At 36.3% G+C, this 20,920-nt stretch overlaps 1 protein-coding gene across 1 annotated transcript in view; it reads left to right on the top strand.

The window, feature by feature from the left end:
- Positions 1 to 20,920, top strand: part of CHM (CHM Rab escort protein) — a 230,505-nt gene that overhangs the window by 85,828 nt on the left and 123,757 nt on the right. Inside the window, 1 exon segment of the mRNA XM_032330373.1 lies at positions 424 to 649. Coding sequence (XP_032186264.1) covers positions 424 to 649 — 226 coding nt within the window.

Genomic DNA, 20,920 nt, shown 5'->3' with positions numbered 1-20,920 from the left:
CCTGCCTCTCTGCCTACTTATGCTCTCTCTCTCTGTGTCAAATAAATAAATAAAATCTTTAAAAAAATTATTGACATTATTTGGAAATTTAAAGATAACAAAGTAAATATTGCCACTTATGTAAACCTGTTGTGATGGTTAATGATTATTTAATGTTTTTCTAGTTTTTTCTTTTAAGTCTGTAAAATACTAAATAAAGATTCATCATTTAAAGCTTGGAAATTGTGCCATTAGTTCAATTAAGATAGTAATTGTTTCTAGTTCTTTTTTTCCCTTAACATCTGTGGTCACTGTTCAAAATGTAGTATTATACCACCTTGGTCCCTTGCAAAGTGTCTTGAACAGGCTTGATGTATTTTGTGCAGTGTTTTTAAAATGAAGTTTGGTTCTGATTTTAATTGATAAATTTTTATCTTTACATAGCCTATGAGGAGATTACATTTTCCGAGTATTTAAAAACACAGAAATTAACCCCCAGCCTCCAGTACTTTGTCCTGCATTCAATTGCAATGACATCAGAGAAAGCCAGCAATACCATAGAGGGTCTCAAAGCTACCAAAAACTTTCTTCACTGTCTTGGACGTTATGGCAACACTCCATTTTTGTTTCCTTTATATGGCCAAGGAGAGCTTCCTCAGTGTTTCTGCAGGTAAGATTGACATTGGTTCTCTTGTTTCTTCTTAAGGTAATACTTAAATAATGGATGAAAATTAAAAAGACAAAAATGAGATTTATTCAAGATTTTGTATATGCAAGCATACTTTGTTGTTCTCTTCTTTTATAAATCTCTATATTTGCCTACCTACCTATCTAAATAATATATTCAGTTTGGCCTGTGTGTGAACTTCATAAAATAAAACCCTACAGTAAATTCCTTATTTCACTCAATATTATGTTTCAAAGCATTGTCCTTGTTTTGCATAATTATAGTTATTTTCATTGCTATGTAGTATTCCACTGTGAATACACCATAATGTTTCCATTTTTCTTTTGGTAGACACAAGGTGTTTCCAGGATTTTTTTGTTTTTGTTTTTGTTTTTGTTTGTTTTCTGCTATTAACATCCTTGTGTATGTTTCAGGTTATACATGTTCAAGAATTTCTCTAGGATATATATCTAGGAGTAGAATTTCCAAGTCATGGGGTATATGAATATTCATACAAGATAGTACCCAAATTTTTCTCCAGAGCATTAAACCAGTTTATCAGTAGATAAGAATTTCCATAGGTCTATATCTCTGCCAATGTTTGTTAGTAGATTTTTAAGTTTTTTTTCAATCCAACTCACATGAAATATCCTCGCATTATACTTTTATTTTGTATTTTGTAGATTACTTATGTGGTGGAGCATCTTCTCATATGGTTATTGGATATTCATGTTTTCTTTTTGGTGAAATGCATGTTTCTATGTTTTTCCCATTTTTCTATTGGGTTATTGTATTTTCCTTATTGATTTATAAGAGTTTTTATTCTGAATACAGATCTTTTCTTAATTTTATGTGTTGTATATATCTTGATTTATGGTATCCATGATACATGAGGTCATTAAGATTAATGTGGTCAAACATAAAAATCCTTTCTTTTTATATGTAGCACTTTTAAGGCAGTGGAGCAGAGTAGTGAAAAATCTGGACTATGGAGACAGACTACCTAGATTTAAGTCCTGGCTTCTCCATTCGTTGGCCATGTAGCCTTGAGCAAGTTTCACAGCCTCTCTAGTATGTTTCCAAAGAATCAACTTTGTGGCTTTTTGATTCTTTCTATTATACCTTTTGTTCCTAGTTCGTTCATTTCCATTCTTTATTATCCCTGTTTTGCTTTCTTTGGGTTTTGTTCCACTCATCCTTCCCCTTTTCTGTCTTTGCCAATTCTTAGGATGAAACCCAATGTTAAATATATATCTTTTAAAAAAATTTTCTAATATAAGCATTTAAGATGATAAAGTACCAACTCCTGTTTTGACTCTTCACAGTTATGTATTATTTTCATTGTCTTTTTGTCCTACATATCTTTTTTTTAAGATTTTATTTTATTTATTTATTTTTTTAAATTTTTCAATTTATTTGTTTGACAGATTACAAGTAGGCAGAGAGGCAGGCAGAGAGAGAGAGAGAGAGAGGAGGAAGCAGGCTCCCTGCTGAGCAGGGAGCTCGATGCGGGGCTCGATCCCAGGACCCTGGAACCATGACCTGAGCTGAAGGTAGAGGCTTTAACCCACTGAGCCACCCAGGTGCCCCAGTCTAAATATTTTAGTTTTCATTTTGATTTTTTCATTGACCCATGAATTGCTATGAGAGGTTTTATTCTATTCTATTTTATTTTACTTTATACTTTATTTTAAAGATTTATTTATTTATTTGACAGAGCACAAGCATGGGGAGCAGGAGAGTGAAAAGCAGAGTCTTGGCTGAGCAGGGAGACCGATGTGGGGCTCGATTCTGGGAGTCTGGGATCATGCCTGAACTGAAAACAGGTGCTTAACTGACTGAGCCACCCAGGCACCCCATTAGGAGAGGTTTTAAAATAGCTGATTTGGCTCATTCTTCTGGTCTTACAATCTAATTTTATTAGAGAAAATTAAGTTATGTCTGAAAAATAAGCTTTTTTAAAATTTAAATTGAATTAGCCAACATAGTGTATATCATTGGTTTTTGATATATATTCCGTGATTTATTAGTTGCATGTAACACCCAGTGCTTATCACATCACATGCCCTCCTTTAATGTCCATCACCCAGTTACTCCATCTCCCCATCCTCCTCCCTATCCGCAGTCCTCAGTTTGTTTCCCCAAGTCAAGAGTCTCTCATGGATTGTCTCCCTCTGATTTCTTCCCATTCAGTTTTCCCTCCTTTCCCCTATTGTTCTCTGCCCTCTTTCTTATATCCCACATATTAGTGAAACCATATGATAATTGTCTATCTCTGATAACATGATACTCTCCATTTCCATCCATGTCATTGTAAGTGGTAGATATTCATCCTTTCTAATGGCTGAGTAATACTCCATTGTATAGACATACACATATTCTCCATTGTATATACATACCACATATTCTTTATCCATTCATCTGTTTAAGGACATCTCAGCTCCTTCCACAGTATGGCTATTGTGGACATTGCTGCTGTGGAAAATACGTTTTTGTGGTATTAATACTTTGAACGTTATTTTATGACTTATTATAGCATGAGTTTTTGTAATTTTTCCATTTGTGTTCAAGAAGAATGTGTTCTTGGGAACAGGGTTCTCTAATTATTGGTCTTGGAGCCTAATAAGGTAGACTTTGGGTTGTAATTTGCAAATTTTTTTTGTGATTTGCAAATTTATTGAGCTTTTTTTTCCTTTCATCTACCAATAATAAAGTATTTTTAAAGGTAATTCTTTTTTTAAAAAAGGATTTTATTTATTTATTTGACAGAGATCACAACCAGGCAGAGAGGCAGGCAGTGAGAGAGAGGAGGAAGCAGGCTCCCCATGTGGGGCTTGATCCCAGGACCCTGGGATCAGAGGCTTTAACCTACTGAGCCACCCAGGTGCCCCAATAATACAGTATTTTTGAAATCTCCCATTATGATGTTTGATTTGTCAATTTCTCTCCCAAGTCCTCCATGTTGCCTCTCAGCCTCCTCATATCAGGGAGATCATATGATAATTGTCTTTCTCTGATTGACTTATTTTGCTAAGCATAATACCCTCTACTTCCATCCATGTTGTCACAAATGGTAAGATTTCAGAAAATGGAGTTTTTAACCTCATTCCTATTTTTCCACTAAATTTCTCTATTTCCTTTCCTAATTCAGATCATATTGATATCTTGTAAATACTAATTGGTGTTTGTTGTTTTTAAGGGAAAAGTCACTAAAAAGTTTTGTTTGTCCTATACTGATAAAGAATTTCAAAATGAGACCTTATATGTCTTGGATCCTAGATAAAAAAGACCTTTTCCCTGGAAATGATTGTACTCTCTTTTTTTTTTTTTTAAAGATGATTTATTTATTTTAGAGAGAGTGTGAGAGCGAGACCACACGCTTGCATACCTGCTCACATGTGTGCAAGCTCACGTGCGCATGAGTAGGTGGAGGGGTCACTGGAGTGGGAGATGGGGAGAGAAGCATTCCAGGTCAAGTCCAGAGCCAGGGATTGATCTCACAGCCCTGCGATTAGGACCTGATCCAAAATCAAGAGTCAGAAGTTCAACTGACTAGCCTCCCAGGTGCCCCTGTACCCTCTTTAAGCCCGAGTTTTTATCAGCCTTTTATATCTTTTTTTCCTCTGCAAAGTGTATCTCAGAATTTTGTGTATGATACAGATTTAATGTTTATTTTAAAAATTATACCTCACTTTCTGCAATTTGAACTGACACTTTCAGGGAATTCTATAATTAAATGTATATGCATATAGATAGTTGATTAAAAACAGAGCATTTTTCCATTATTTTTGAAGTAGTATGTTAAACTTTTGGGTGATTCTTTGATAATTAAAGTAAATATGAATTCTGTAAGGTGTATAAAATATATATACACTTCTACATATACATAAGTATGTGAATTAAAATAAAAATAAATTAGCCTAGGGATAGTAACTTAACTTTACATTTGATTCTCTGCATCCTAGTTTATAATTTCATATAAATGTTGTTTTGTTTCTCTCCTAAAGTCGTAACACTACTACCATCTATACATCATAGCCTTCACTTTCTATCACCAGGTTATCAGAATTAGGTGTCACCTGTTCTGTGATTTCTAACCACCATTCTGTATTCTGTTTTATTATAAGCCTAAGCATTTCTCAGCCAGTTAAAGTGGGTACTCATCAAGGCTACTGTTATAAATGGCATGCATGCATATTTATGTGAGGATTCAAAGACATTTGTAAGTCATATCCTTGTATTCTAAATGAATTCTGCATAAACAGTATTACATTTTAACTACTATAGATAACTTTCCTGAGTAAACGCCCTTTGAGGTTTTTGTCCATTTAAATAGGTATATTTTTTAAAGGATTATTTATTTAAGAGAGAGATCAAATGAGCAAGCAGAAGAGGGTCAGAAGGGGAGAGAGATAAGCAGACTCCCCACTCACTGGGCAGCACGAAGCTGGGCTGCATCCAGGACCTTGAGATCATGACCTGAGCTGGACTCTAAGAGTCAGACACTTAGCCAACTGAACCATCCAGGTACCCTGGTAGTTTTGTTTTTTTTTTTTTAAATAAAAAATATGAAGCTTACTTATTGTACTACTTCCTACCCATTAATATGACATAAGTTAGACTGTTTTGGAAGAAAAGTCATTGAAACCTATATATTTTTGTAGTCTAGTAAACCTAGACTTTTCCCTACAATATATTAGTTGGTTAATATTTTTTCTGGCACACTGGATAGGATATATATGCAGTATATAGGTTTTTAGACTCTCACAATATATCTTCCAAACAGAAGTCCTTTTTAAGCCCTAACTTATTTCTGTTATCTGTGTGGTTGGTACCATAGTAGCCTACTTTTAGTTCAGACGAGGTTTCACATAATGTGTTATAACCTGTGAAATGGAACAGTACCAGTGGGATCAAACAAACTTCACACTTTTATAATTTTTATTTTTATTTTTTATAAACATATAATGTATTTTTAGCCCCAGGGGTACATGTCTGTGAATCGCCAGGTTTACACAGTTCACAGCACTCAACACAGCACACACCCCCCTCAATATCCATAACCCCACCACCCTTTCCCGACCCCCCCTCCCCCCAGCAACCCTCAGTTTATTCTGCGAGATTAAGAGTCTCTTATGGTTTGTTTCCCTCCCAATCCCATCTTGTTTCATTTATTCTTTTCCTACCCCCCAAATCCCCCACGTTGCATCTCCACTTCCTCATATCAGGGAGATCATATGGTAGTTGTCTTTCTCCATTTGACTTATTTCACTAAGCATAATACCCTCTAGTTCCATCCATGGCATCGCAAATGGCAAGATTTCATATCTTTTGATGGCTTCATAGTATTCCATTGTATATATATATATATACCACATCTTCTTTATCCATTCATTTGTTGATGGACATCTAAGTTCTTTCCATAGTTTGGCTATTGTGGACATTGCTGCTATAAACATTCGGGTGCACGTGCCCCTTCGGATCACTGTGTTTGTATCTTTAGGGTAAATACCCAGTAGTGCAATTGCTGGGTCGTAGGCTAGCTCTATTTTCAACTTTGTGAGGAACCTCCATGCTGTTTTCCAGAGTGGCTGCACCAGCTTGCATTCCCACCAACAGTGTAGGAGGGTTCCCCTTTCTCCGCATCCTCGCCAGCATCTGTCATTTCCTGACTTGTTGATTTTAGCCATTCTGACTGGTGTGAGGTGGTATCTCATTGTGGCTTTGATTTGTATTTCCCTGATGCTGAGTGATGTGGAGCATTTACATGTGTCTGTTGGCCATCTGGATGTCTTCTTTGCAGAAATGTCTGCCCATTTCTTGATTGGAGTGTTGGTTCTTTGGATGTTGTTTGCTAAGCTCTTTATAGATTTTGGATACTAGCCCTTTATCTGATATGTCCTTTGCAAATATCTTCTCCCATTCTGTCAGTTGTCTTTTGGTTTCGTTAACTATTTCCTTTGCTGTGTAAAAGCTTTTGATCTTGATGAAATCCCAATAGTTCCTTTTTGCCCTTGCTTCCCTTGCCTTTGGCGATGTTCCTAGGAAGAAGTTGCTGCGCCTGAGGTGGAAGAGGTTGGTGCCTGTATTCTCTCAAGGATTTTGATGGATTCCTTTCGCACATTGAGGTCCTTCATCCATTTTGAGTCTATTTTCGTGTGTGGTGTAAGGAAATGGTCCAATTTCATTTTTCTGCATGTGGCAGTCCAATTTTCCCAACACCATTTGTTGAAGAGGCTGTCTTTTTTCCATTGGACATTCTTTCCTGCTTTGTCGAAGATTAGTTGACGATAGAGTTGAGGGTCTATTTCTGAGCTCTCTATTCTGTTCCATTGATCTATGTGTCTGGTTTTGTGCCAGTACCATACTGTCTTGATGATGACAGCTTTGTAATAGAGCTTGAAAGTCTGGAATTGTGATGCCACCAACTTTGGCTTTCTTTTTCAATATTCCTTTGTCTATTCGAGGTCTTTTCTGGTTCCATATAAATTTTAGGATCATTTGTTCCATTTCTTTGAAAAAATGGATGGTATTTTGATAAGAATCACATTAAATATGTAGGTTGCTTTAGGTAGCATTGACATTTTCACAATATTTGTTCTTCCAATCCATGAGCATGGAACATTTTTCCATTTCTTTGTGTCTTCCTCAGTTTCTTTCATGAGTACTTGGTAGTTTTCTGAGTACAGATTCTTTGCCTCCTTGATTAGATTTGGGTTTTCCACATATAGTATCAAACTTCACACTTTTTTATTAGTAGATTTAGACAGCCCAGGGACTGTTACTTGATTTTTATAAAAATAGTGTATTCAGCTGATAATTTACTGGGTAATTCAGTCTTCTATTCTTGAGTGGCCTAGATTTTATGTCCTTTTTTCCTTTAGTAGGATTATTAAAGCATAAAGGCTGTGGGTTTTTTTTTTTTTACTTTTAACATGTAATATATTGTGTGTGCACACACATGTAGAAATCACCACCAAATACTTTTTACTAGGTGTTTGTACTCAAGTGACATTTTTCTGAATATTGACTGTGGAAAATTGAACAAATGGGAGATCTGCCTGGGGAAATTTTGGAACACGAGTTGATCTCTAACTTACAGCTTTTAAAGAGAGAATGAGAGAACACCAAAAGTCCAAAATATATGTAAATTTAAGATTATAGGAACACCATGGAAAGACAGGAAAGGGAATCTCCCGCTTGATACATTCATTCAGTAATAGCTTGAAGAATAATGCCTATAAGGGGCCATATAGATGCTCCTCTGATTTTCTTATAATCATGGAATTTGTTTTTTAATATAAATTGGAAGGTATTTTATATTGTTTTATCTTTTTCCTCTGCTTTATTGTTATATGTGGAGAACTCCATAGAAGACATCTCTCACACCAAAGTAACCTGCCTATTTTATTCTCTAATGACCAACACTTTTTATTCAGGGAATTTTCAGAAATCTAAGAGACATTTGTTATCCTGGCTGAACCTGTTGGAAAACCAAGAGAAATGTTAAAATTCGCCAAAGACTCTACCAATGGAAAATTTTATGAGTTTATGTATTCAGCTGCATGTGAAGTCATAGCAAAATTGAGATGACTTCTTAAAGTCTGCGCACAGTATTCTTTCCCTTCTACCCACATAAGTATGGGTTAGATTATAGATCTAGATACCTTAAGAGTACATTATTATTTCCCTTTAGTAGCATTCTCTTTAATTTCTTTTCTTGTAAAATTCTCCCTACTATTCTGGTAGTAATATAAAAAAATTAGAATTGAAAGAATGCTTTCATTCTGTTTTGACTGCTCCAGTTTTATAAATGAGGGAAGATAAAAACTGGCTGAGGCTAGAAACCAGATTTCCTGGTATGCTTTCTTCATGACTTACCTCTTAAATAATCTCATACAGTTTTTAAAAAAATATTTTATTTCTTTCTTTGAGAAAGAGAGAGAACGAACAGGGAAGAGCAGAGGGAGAGGGAGAAGCAGACTCCACACTGAGCATAGAACCCAACTTGGGACTCAATCCCATGACTATGAAATCATGACCTGAACTGAAATCAAGTTGAGAGCCACCCAGGTGCCCCACAATTTTTAAATGTTTTCTGAAAAAATTAAAAGGAGATAGTTAATGAAAATGTTATTTAGGGGAATTAAAAAAAAACATTTATGGTATTTATCAGCTTTTAACAATTTGTAATTTGCTATGCTTTCTTTTCTTACTGTCAATACATAGTGACTTCCCCAAAAAAGGCAGGTGAGACTAAGGGTCATTCTTATAGTATTCTTAGAAATGTCTTCCAATTCTGTGCCCAGTAGGAAATACCAGTTTAGATGAATAAAGAAATTCTTTCAACTTCCCCCATTTTACCTAATAGATAAAGGTAAAAGGAAAAACAGATCACGAGCAAATAAATTTCCCCTTCACCCATATAATTTGTATGTTTGCATTTGATAAACGCTAATGTAGGTGAGCCTAGTAGCAGTTAGATTTTATATGTTTTGGAGGCTAGTTACCTTTCCTGTGTTTGATGCTCCCAACCCCATTGGTTCCTCGCCCCCTACCTCAGTGTCATAGGTAGAACTCCATGATACACCTAAAAAAACGTGTGGAAATGACCTGTATCTAATTGGTAGATTTGACTAGTCCAAATTGTATGTGTAAAGCTTGATTATTGAATTGAGCCTTAAATATTTGAAATTAAATGTTTAAAAATTGCCAAAGTGAATTCAACAGAAACATTAATTAAATGAATATTGAATGCATAAAACTTATGGTTAAGTAAGAAATATATTCATTGTGGATCACTACACACTATTGTTTTGCAACACTGCAGCTGAGTAAAGCTGCAGTGAGATATGCTATGCCAAAGGTTCTTAATCTAAGGTTTATGGGTCCTTGGAATTTATACAAAATGTTCTATGTGGGTCTTTATGAAAGGAATTCAAAGTGTTATCAGATTTTCATATTCATCCATGATCTAAAAACAGGGAGTGAAAACTATTATAAATTTTCAATAAAAGAAAACATTATTTCTTACTCAGATAATAATTCCTTAGGAGCTTATGAAAAGAAGAAGTCCTAAAGAGTTTATAGTAGAGTTGCTCCTGAGGTATAAATACAAGAGAGGGATGGGAAAACTTGGAAAATGTTGCTGTTGGAGCTGTAATTTACAGGCATCTGTTGGGATAGATGGAATCAGATATTTATGCTCTAGTGTTGTGAAGTAGAAGTAGTTAAGTATAGTATAATGAACAAGAGGGTACATTTTAGAGCCAGACCAATGGGGGTAAAATCCTGGTTCTGCCATTTATTGCTGTGTATTCTTGGGGCCAGTTATTTAATCTCTCTGTGATCCAATTTCCTTATTTTTCATGGGGATGATAATAGCATCTACCTCATAGGTTATAAGGGTGAAATTGAATTAATATCTAGAAAGTGGTTAAAACATTGATTGCCTTGGTGTACTACATAAGTGTTAGCTGTTTTTACTATTACTCTTAGTATAACTATTATAATTATTACTGCTGCTGCTGCTGCTGTTGTAGAATACCATCAGGGTAAGTATGAGGCTGAAATAGGGAGTGAGCCAGATTTGGCATTCTAATATAGTAGGTCAACAAATATTTTTTCCTGTAAAGGGTCAGATAGTAAATAGTTTTGGCTTTGTAAGACATGTGGTCTCCATTGAAACTATTTGCAGTCATAGACAATATGTAAAAGGATGGACATGGCTGTGTTCCAGAAGCTTTATTTACAAAACAGGTGGCAGGTTTTCTGACCCTGTTTAATCAGTTCAGTAGTCTTTTATCTACTAAATATAATAATATTTTTAAAAACCCTGTATTAGAAGATATTACAAGATTGCCTTATGCACTGCCTGGTATACATTAATCATTAAGTATTTGATGGATAAATTAATGAATAATAGGTATTTATGAATTACTGCAAAAAAATTGGATGTCAAAGAAGTGGTAGAGCAGTTTTCAAAACTTTACCTGTGTCAAAATTTAACACCATTACTGGGCCCCATTCCTAGAGTTTCTGACTTTTAGATCTGATGTGAGGCCTGAAAATTTGCATTTCTATTAAGTTTCCAAGTGTTGCTGGTTGTCTAGGGAACACAGCTAAAGAGTAAGTAACCAGGGTAATTTCTCTCTGGGCCCAGTTCTGATAAAGAAGAAGAAGAAAGATTTAGAGTGACAGAAAAGTTGTGAAGAAGCATCTATGTCATTTGTTGTAAATTTGATTATTTTCATTTCTTCCCATTTAATTCAAGTTGTTTTTTTTATCAACATATAATGTATTATTTGCCCCAGGGGTACACGTCTGTGAATCATCAGGCTTACACACTTCACAGCATTCACCATAGCACATACCCTCCCCAATGTCCATAACCCATCCACCCTCTCCACACACCCCCTCCCCAGCAACCCTCAGGTTGTTTTGTGATTGTCTCCCTCCCAATCCCATCTTGTTTCATTTTTTTTCCCTACCCCCAATGACCCCCCTGCCCTTCCTCTCAAATTCCTCATATCAGAGAGCTCATTTGATAATTGTCTTTCTCTGATTGACTTATTTCGCTCAGCATAATACCCTCTAACTCCATCCATGTCATTGCAAATGGCAGGATTTCGGGGTTTTTTGGTAGCTGTGTAGCATTCCGTGTGTGTGTGTGTGTGTGTGTGTGTGTGTGTGTGTGTATCACATTTTCGTTATCCATTCATCTGTTGATGGACATCTAGGTTCTTTCCATAGTTTGGCTATTGTGGACATTGCTGCTGTAAACATTTGCGTGCACTGCTATTTTTTAAAGCATCCATTCCCTGCCTAGTACTTTCCTAGATATAGTAGATGTAAATGAAAAAGAATAATATGTAGACTTTGATGTTAATGTCAAGAGTGTTTACTGTAGTTGAGGAAAGAAAATACAAACTTATGGACCAATTACAAAATTAAAAAAATGTATTTCATCAGGTTCCAGAGTGTGTAATGTAGGTATGAATGACATTAGTACTCAGAAATGACCAGAAAGAGTCTAAAGAGATATGACCTGAAATTAATTTAATCAGGGCACACAAAATGATACTTTGATGGAGTTACAGGAATCTCAGACTGCTCAGTTAACCTGTCCATTTCCAGAAAATAGCAAGAAGATTGGATCCTACTCTGAGCCAAGTATCAGCAGTGAGTGGTATAGTCCCATCCATCATTCAGTATGGCCCGATTATGTGAGATACATAATTGTTTTGAGGCTTTTGGTTTAGGCCAGAATTTCTCAATCTCATTTTGCTAGGATACTTGACATTTTTGGCAGGATGATTCTTTGCCGTTTGGGGGTATGGGCTGACCTCTACATAATAGGATGTTGAGCAGTATCCCTAGCCTCTATGCACTAGATGTCACTACCTTCACCCACCTACCCACTTTTGACAGACAAAAATGTCTCCAAACATTGACAGATATCCCCTAAGGGCAAACTAATCCCTGTTTCAGAAATAAGGGGTTAGTCCAGCTCAGTATATATTGAATTGGTATAGTCAACTCTAGCCAAAATGTTGAAAGGCAGGGAGAATAAAATATTCTTGCAATTCTTTCTTACAGTCTTACTACTCATTTTTTTTAAAAATCTGGAGCTATGTAAAAATTCTTTAAGGACCAGAATATTTAAAAGATCTTGACATTTGAATCAGTGAAATAATTTATTCTTATAATTTAACAAAGTTCTTGACATATAGAAGATACTAAGTAGCCATTATAAAGCAAATTCTTGGGTAACATATAACCTTAGTAGTTAGAGAAAAAATAAAAATACTGAAAAAAAATTAGGAAACAAACACAGTTTTATAAAGAAATGCAAGTCCTGTTCCCTACCCTCAAATTCCACCACTTGCATTAACGTTGTTCAGTTGCATATCTTCCCATCTTTTCCATGCTTATACAGGCATCTATGTATAAATGTGTATATACATGCATACTTAGAAATATTTTGATGGCTGAGTAATTCTCTGGTATATGGATGTAGACATAGTTCATTCAGATATCTTCCTATTCATATTACTATGCTAAAATTAAAATTATGTTTTTGTTATATAAGATATATAACTTTATATGTAGAATTTTTTTTATTTGGCCATCTTCAGTTATAGCATAAGCAAACTTACAGCCATCCTTTTAGCAACATGTATCTGACAGTTTAAAAATAGCTTTGGAAGGCTGGGTATAGCAAGAGGAGTTCTTCAAATTCAGAGTCCTTAATTTGGCATCCAATACCTGGAATCAATCAGAATACTCTGAAGTTGTATGCCAAATTGTTTGTGTGTGATATGCATGGCTGCATTTTTCTAGGAAGCGGGGGTCATAGTTTTATCATGGTATCACGGGAGTCTGTCACCTCTCAAGAAGGTTAAGAGCCACTGAGATGCACTCTCTCAATTGAGAACTGCCTTTATTAAATTTGAAGAGCAATGTTGAATAGGTTAACCAAAAAGTTGTCTCCCAAAAGTTGGAGGGTTGTTGTTTGAATAGAATTTTTATAAATTGTAGAATCCTGGAGGTTGAAAAATGAGCAACATACCTCATTTTCTGAATCTTTTGCATACAGTTTTAAGAACAGCCCTCTAGTTAATAATATTGGCATAGAAATGATACATAAGCTATAGAGGATAAGCATGATTATGTTTTTATGATCATTTGTTTTTCCCTTGAGGAGAGAGTATTGTGTGGAATAAACAGCAGGGTGGTGAGATAATCTATCATTTTGAAACCTGTTCTCTGGTGATGGATGGATAGATTGTTAAAGTAACTCAATAATCCTCATTTTTTTCCCAGGTTATTCACAGATCATTGAGCATTGTCGTTAATAAAGCAATGGAATGTTTTTGTGTTCTTGCCTGCATTATTCCTCAGGTTGTAACAGGAAAATACTTTTAATTTGGGAATAACGTCGTACTAAAACATATATATACACATATGCATATATATTCACATATGTATGTTTTATATATATATTTCTATATTACACACACCAATATGTGTGTGTATGTGTATATATATATATATATAAATGGAGCATATATTGTGACTCTCAGGAATATATTAGAATTATATTGGCTCCCCAAATTACGTAGTTTGAGTTTTTATTTTAGTAATAGCCTCCTTCAATGGTAGAACTGCAGATACTAGATTATCCTCACACATAGATACAAAAACCCACCCAATTATTTTCTCCCCTGGTTACATAATACATACTACTCCAGATCTTAAAATAATTCTAATAACTTATAGTAGAGTCAAAGGTGGCTGACTTCATATAGGGCAAGAATGATAATTGAATTTAAGTCCAGTGTTTGGAGCTGAGATTTTAATGTGATTAAATTGAAAGGTAACACTGTGTTATTACATAGACTAACTTTTTAAGGATCATTCAAAGCAATTCTTGAACTATCTCTTTGGAACTAATGTATTTTTTTTTAAGATTTTATTTATTTATTTGTCATAGAGAGAGAAGCGAGAGCAAGCACAGGCAGAGGCAGAGGGAGAAGCAGGCTCCCTGCCAAGCAAGGAGCCCGATGTGGGACTCGATCCCAGGACGCTGGGATCATGACCTGAGCCGAAGGCAGCCGCTTAACCAACTGAGCCACCCAGGCGTCCCTGGAACTAATGTATTTTTGTGCAAGTGTAATACAAATAGTATGTGAAGTGGGTCTATTTTCAAGCTAATTTAAAAAATAATCCTGAAGGCAGCCAAATTACAAAGATCTAAGGCTTTACTTGTTGGCAAGTATAAGTCTATGTTAGATAGCTGGATTTCCATGTGTTCTCTGCTCTTCCCGTTTAAGTTGTTTTTGTTCCAAAGTGATCCATTTAGCGTGATTGCATAGAATTTTAATGAAGCTGTTCATTTCCAACTTTTTCATCAATTTGCTTTCTACTTTGGTAGGGAATGCTCAAAAAACTGTTTTTGTAAAATTCCTTGAAAGTTACAAGGTTTCCCATATGTTACAAAAATACTAGTCTCAGAATTAGATTCCAGTTCTAGCTCTATCATGTTATTATTTGCGTGAACTTGAACATGTCATTTAAATTCTCAGAGCCTCTGTTGTTTCACCTGTATAATGGAGATGGTGATTAAATCTAATCCTAACTCCTGCCCTGGGCCTACTGTGAGACTCAATTCTAATGATGTTAGGGAAAGTGGATTGAAGATTGTCCAACACCAAGTAGAGTATTACAACATAAAAGTTGTATGACTTCATAGTCTTGGTATTTGGAATTCATTTTTTTGTAATTACTGAAACATGAAGACTCTTCATTCACTTTACACAAGCAAGATCTGGTATTTAGAATTTAGTTTTATAATTAAATTACCTTATAGTATGTCCACTGATAGGTATATTTGCTTTATAAAACGTAGTCCTCCATGTCCCCTGTAGTTTCTACTACATAGCCTTTTACAAAATGGGTATGCCATGTTTTTTTCCCTTACTATTGAATTTGATATATTTTACTCATATGTAGTTAAATGCTTTGATAGAACTGCTTGGAACTTTGGCTGGCATACAGTAGGTGCTTAATAAATTACTCATTTAAAAAATCGGGGGGCACCTGGGTGGCTCAGTGTGTTAAGCCTCTGCCTTCGGCTCAGGTCATGATCTCAGGGTCCTGGGATCAAGCCCCACATCGTGCTCTCTGCTCAGCAGGGAACCTACTTCCCCGCCTCTCTCTCTCTGCCTGCCTCTCTGCCTACTTGTGATCTCTCTCTCTGTCAAATAAATAAAATCTTTTAAAAAAATAAAAACTTGGATTAGAACTTAACTTTGAAAGAAATTAAATATTGCAGGAAAGAAATTAAATATTGCAGGACAGAAACCATTGTTTTTTCATGTACTAGAGAAATGATTTGTGAAAAAGAACTCTTTGTTGGAGCTGAAATAATTAATGCAGCTTTTAGCCATTCCTCTTCCTTACTTCTCTATCCTTTGATGCCTCAACCTCTCTCCTCTTTCTTTCCTACCTCCCCAAATTAGGCAAGTAGATTCTCACCCAATATAATGAAATAGAATAAAAGTTTTGTCCAAAAAATGCCATTTATGTGTGGTAAAACTTCACTGATTTTAATCTCACCAAGTCAAGATTCATAATAATTTGAATGTTTTTATTTTGTACTCTAAACAGTTTGCTAAACAAATGAATAGTATAAACAGGAAAGTGCATGTAGCCTACTCAAGAAACCAAACTAATTTCAGCTGTTTGTAAATGACTCCTGCAGTCTTTAATTCATGCACACTTGGAAGTCATAAACCTGTCATTTATAATTTACACTTACACTGGTATCCCTACATTATTTCATACAGATGCACATGTATTTGTAAATAGCCATATCTTTCAACTTTTTGCTTTCCCATCTAGAGGTTTTTTTGTGGTTTTTTTTTTTAGTTTTTATTTATTTATTTATTTTAAAAAACATTTTATTTATTTATTTGACAGACAGATCACAGGCAGAGAGAGAGAGGAAGGGAAGCAGGCTCCCTGCTGAGCAGAGGAGCCCTATGCCGGGCTGGATCCCAGGAGCCCGAGACCACGACCCGAGCTCAAAGCAGAGGCTTTAACCCACTGAGCCACCCAGGCACCCCTAGTTTTTATTTAAATTTTAGTTAAATGCAGTGCAATATTCGTTTCACGAGTACAATTCAGTGATTCATCACTTACATAATACCCAGTACTCATCACTACAAGTGCCCGTTATTAAAGAGGTCCATCATCTAGCCCATCCCCCAGCCACCTCCCTTCATCAACCCTCAGTTTGTTCTCTTTTGTTAAGAATCTCTTATGATTTGTTTCCCTCTCTCCTTCTCTCCCCTCCCCCATCTGGAGTTTTAAAAAAAAGGGATTCACAGTGTGGCTATTTTTCTTTTGACTATATTATAATTTGAAAATATTCATTCTTGAATCTATATAGTCATGGTCCTATATGCATAGACCCGTATTCTTCAGGTACATTTAAAAATAGAAGGAATTGGGGCACCTGGGTGGCTCAGTGGGTTACAGCCTCTGCCTTCGGCTCAGGTCCTGGTCTCAGGGTCCTGGGATCCAGCCCCATTTCGCTTCGGGCTCTCTGCTCAGCAGGGAGCCTGCTGCTTCCTCTCTTTCTGCCTGCCTGTCTACTTGTGATCTCTGCCTGTCAAATAAGTAAATAAAAAATCGTTAAAAAAAAGTTTGAACTTTATTAAAAAAAAGGAATTAACTCTGAAATAGGCTTTTGAATAATACACATTTATTGAATGAACAATAATCTTAATCCTAATTTTATGTTTTAATGTATCCTGAGAGGTAGTACCATGTAGTTGTTAAAGAATAGAGGCTCTTAAACCAGACTTTCTGTTTGAATCCTGGCTCTGCCACTTACCTAGTGGTTAAATCCTCTTTTATCAGTTTCCTGCCTTATAAAAAAAAGGGAGTTACAGTAGTGTCTACTTCTTAGGGTTGTTATGAGTTTTAGGGACGTATTTGCTAAGCTCTCAGAACAGTACCTGGCACAAATAAGCACAGCATGAGTCTTTGTTATATAAAGTGAAATAATTTCCAAACTCTGTTAATTTTCTTGAGCATATATGAATTCACATTCTTTGGTATAGTGGAGTGGTTCCAAATGCCTAATAAATTGAGAGCCAAACTTCTGACTTTAGTGATTTTGAAATCAGAACTTTACTGTCAGCCTGTAGTATTCTTGCAGAGGTTGATGGACCAATATTAGAGCTGCCACTGTCTGAAATCTAGTGCAGTATACCTATTCCCCTCCCTGGAATTAGCTTTCTTATTTGTCCCTTCTTTTTTGAGCTTAGATGTATTTCTTTCAACAAGCAAATACAGATGAAAACAAGCATTAATTTTCATTATACTCCTAAAGAAGAAATAAAAACCACTATAGAGTGTCTTTCTAGGATATGAATATTTTAGTGCTTGAAATGGGCTCTTACAGATATATCAAGTATGCATCAGAAGAACTTGCTTATCTGTTTCTACATTTTAACTTAAATACTCTGCCCATATGAAACTGTTCTACTTATCTACATACAGTTTCTGTTTTTTTTTTTTTTTAAGATTTTATTTATTTATGTGACAGAGAGAGATCACAAGTAGGCAGAGAGAGAGAGAGGAGGAAGCAGGATCCCCGCCAAGCAGAGAGTCCGATGCAGGACTCGATCCCAGGACCCCGAGATCATGACCCAAGCCGAAGGCAGAGGCTCAACCCACTGAGCCACCCAGGCGCCCTACAGTTTCTGTTCTGTATTAGACATCTAACAATGTCAAAACTTACACAAAAAAAGAAATACTGGTTTATTTCTGAATAGTTACTGGGGAGAAAATAATTCTCTTTAGAATATAAACTGGAACTGGTGTTTTTAAGGCTCCAATAAACACACTGATGTTTATTGATGTTCAGTCAGTTGAACAGACTAAACGTTCCTATTGTTAATCATTCCTATGGAGATGGTCTTAGCCACAGAAATATACTAATAAAATTGTCCTGACCAATTCAGAATGATTTTTTTTTCCAAGAGATGATATGGCACAATTTCTTTAATGAGAAAAGTACTCAATGATAATGACACTCCCCCGCTGAGGTGACAGACTCCGAAGCAACACCCGTGATTTCTCCTCAGTCCATAAGAATTAGGTTAATACTTACATAACTGTCCAAATAACTAATGTGTGTGTGAAACACAGTCTCTGTAGTGTCCTTTACATTGTCCGTGGCCACATGACTAAGCACACAGTCAAATATTGAGTTTTTTTCTTTTCTTTTCTTTTTCTTTTTTTTTTAATAATTTTTTATTTTTTATAAACATATATTTTTATCCCCAGGGGTACAGGTCTGTGAATCGCCAGGTTTACACACTTCACAGCACTCACCATAGCACATACCCTCCCCAATGTCCATAACCCCACCCCCCTTCTCCCAAGCTCTCTCCCCCCAGCAACCCTAAGTAAGTCAATCGGAGAAAGACAACTATCATATGATCTCCCTGATATGAGGAAGTGGAGATGCAACATGGGGGGTTAAGGGGATAGGAGAGGAGTAAATGAAACTAGATGGGATTGGGAGGGAGACAAACCATAAGTGACTCTTAATCTCACAAAACAGAATGATTTTTAAAATACCCTCATACGGGCGCCTGGGTGGCTCAGTGGGTTAAAGCCTCTGCCTTCGGCTCGGGTCATGATCCCAGGGTCTTGGGATCGAGCCCCGCATAGGGCTCTGCTCAGTGGGGAGTCTGCTTCCTCCTCTCTCTCTGCCTGCCTCTCTGCCTACTTGTGATCTGTCTGTCAAATAAATAAAAATCTTAAAAAAATAGTGTCTAAGGTATATGAGCTCTAACTCTCTATGGTTCTAGGCTTTATGTATTTTTTAAAGATTTTATTTATTGGAGACAGAAGAAAGGGAGAAAGAGGGAGGAGCAGGCTCCCTGCTGAGCAGAGAGCCTACTGTGGGGCTTAGTGCTAGAACCCTAAAATCATGACCAGAGCTGAAGCAAACAGTTGCTTAACTGACTGAGCCACTCAGGTGCCCCGGTTTTTATGTATTTTTAAGAGACTTTTAACTCTAGAGAACAAACTGAGGGTTGATGGAGGGAGTTGAGTGGAGGATGGGCTAAATGCTTGATAGGTATTATGGAGGGCAGTTGTGATGAGCACTGGGTGTTGTATCTAAGTGACAAATCACTAAATTCTATACCTGAAACTAATTTTACCATATAACTAGAACTTAAAAACTTGAAATTTAAAAAGGTGTATTTTCTTTAAACAAATTTTTATTTGAGAGAGAGACAGAGAGCATGAGAGGGGAGAAGGTGAGAGGGAGAAGCAGACTCCCTGTGCAGCTGAGAGCCAAATTCAGTACTCGGTCCCAGGACTCCGGGATCACCACCTGAGCTGAAGGCAGTCACTTAACCAACCGAGCCACCCAGGGACCCTTGATAGCTCTAATGATTTTTTTTATTTGACAGAGACCTAGAGAGAGAGCGCAAGTAGGCAGAACAGCAGACAGAGGGAGAGGGAGAAGCAGGCTCTCTGCCAAGCAGGGAGCCCAATGTGGGGCTTGATCCTGAGACTCCAGGATCATGACCTGAGCCAAAGGCAGTCACTTAACCAACTGAGCCACCGAGGCACCCCAAAAAAGGTGAATTTCTAACAAGGCATGTATTAAGCATAGGATTTTGTTTACTCTTGCTATTTTCTTAACTTGGTACTGTTCACTTTCTGGTTATAGGTTGTAGCAAGCTGACTTTTTTTTTAAAGGAAATAATTTTTCTTCTTTTTCTGCTTACCAAAATAATCCATGCTTAGGTTAAGAAATTTAGGCAATATGGAGGTATGAAGAACATAAAAAATAAATTGGTGAAATGATTTTTACCAGAATTACTTTCATTTTCATTTGGTTTTAAAATAGCTATTGTGGGACGCCTAGGTAGCTAGCTTAGTTGGTTAAGGTCTGTGTTCAGCTGAGGTCATGATTCCAGGATCCAGGGAACCAGCCCTACTCTGGCTCCTTGTTCAGCTGGAGGTCTGTTTCTCCCTCCCACTCTACCCCTCCCCACCACACCACTGTTACCTACCCTCTCGCCCCCGCTCTCACTCTCACTCTCTCAAATAAAAAAAAATAATATTAACAAAATAAAATGGCTTTTGTAAGGTTCTTCATCTTTACTTTGACTCTAACGTTACTTAGTATCCCAGGCTTACTTTTGTACATAGTGTCAACACTACTTTAATACCAGGAAACTAAATTCCCTCAGATTTCTCAGTATAGTAAAAATCCTTTTTTAAATGAATTTGTTGTTTTCTAAGTTTGACAATTCCAAAGATTTCTTTTTCCCTACTATGGCTTCTAGTGTCATAAGCACATTTTTGCCTTTTTCAGTATTTACACAGTTTATTGACAAAGGAAGAAACCAATCCTTCTAAAATAACTTGATAAAAGCCTGAACTTCCCATGAGAGGAAGAATAACAAGAGTTAATAAACTCTTACTATATAACTCATATATTGGGGAAAGGATAACATTTATTTGTTTTTATTTAAAAAAAATTTTAAAGATTTTATTTATTTGACAGATCACAAGTAGGCAGAGAGGCAGGCAGAGAGAGAGAGGAGGAAGCAGGCTCCCTGCTGTGCAGATCCCAGTACCCTGAGATCATGACCTGAGCCAAAGGCAGCGGCTTAACCCACTGAGCCACCCAGGTGCCCTTATTTTTAAAATTTTAAAGTATTACCATAA

Source organism: Mustela erminea, chromosome X, assembly GCF_009829155.1.
Source record: "Mustela erminea isolate mMusErm1 chromosome X, mMusErm1.Pri, whole genome shotgun sequence".
Taxonomy (NCBI): domain Eukaryota; kingdom Metazoa; phylum Chordata; class Mammalia; order Carnivora; family Mustelidae; genus Mustela; species Mustela erminea.
This window is presented reverse-complemented; position numbering and strand designations above follow the sequence as displayed.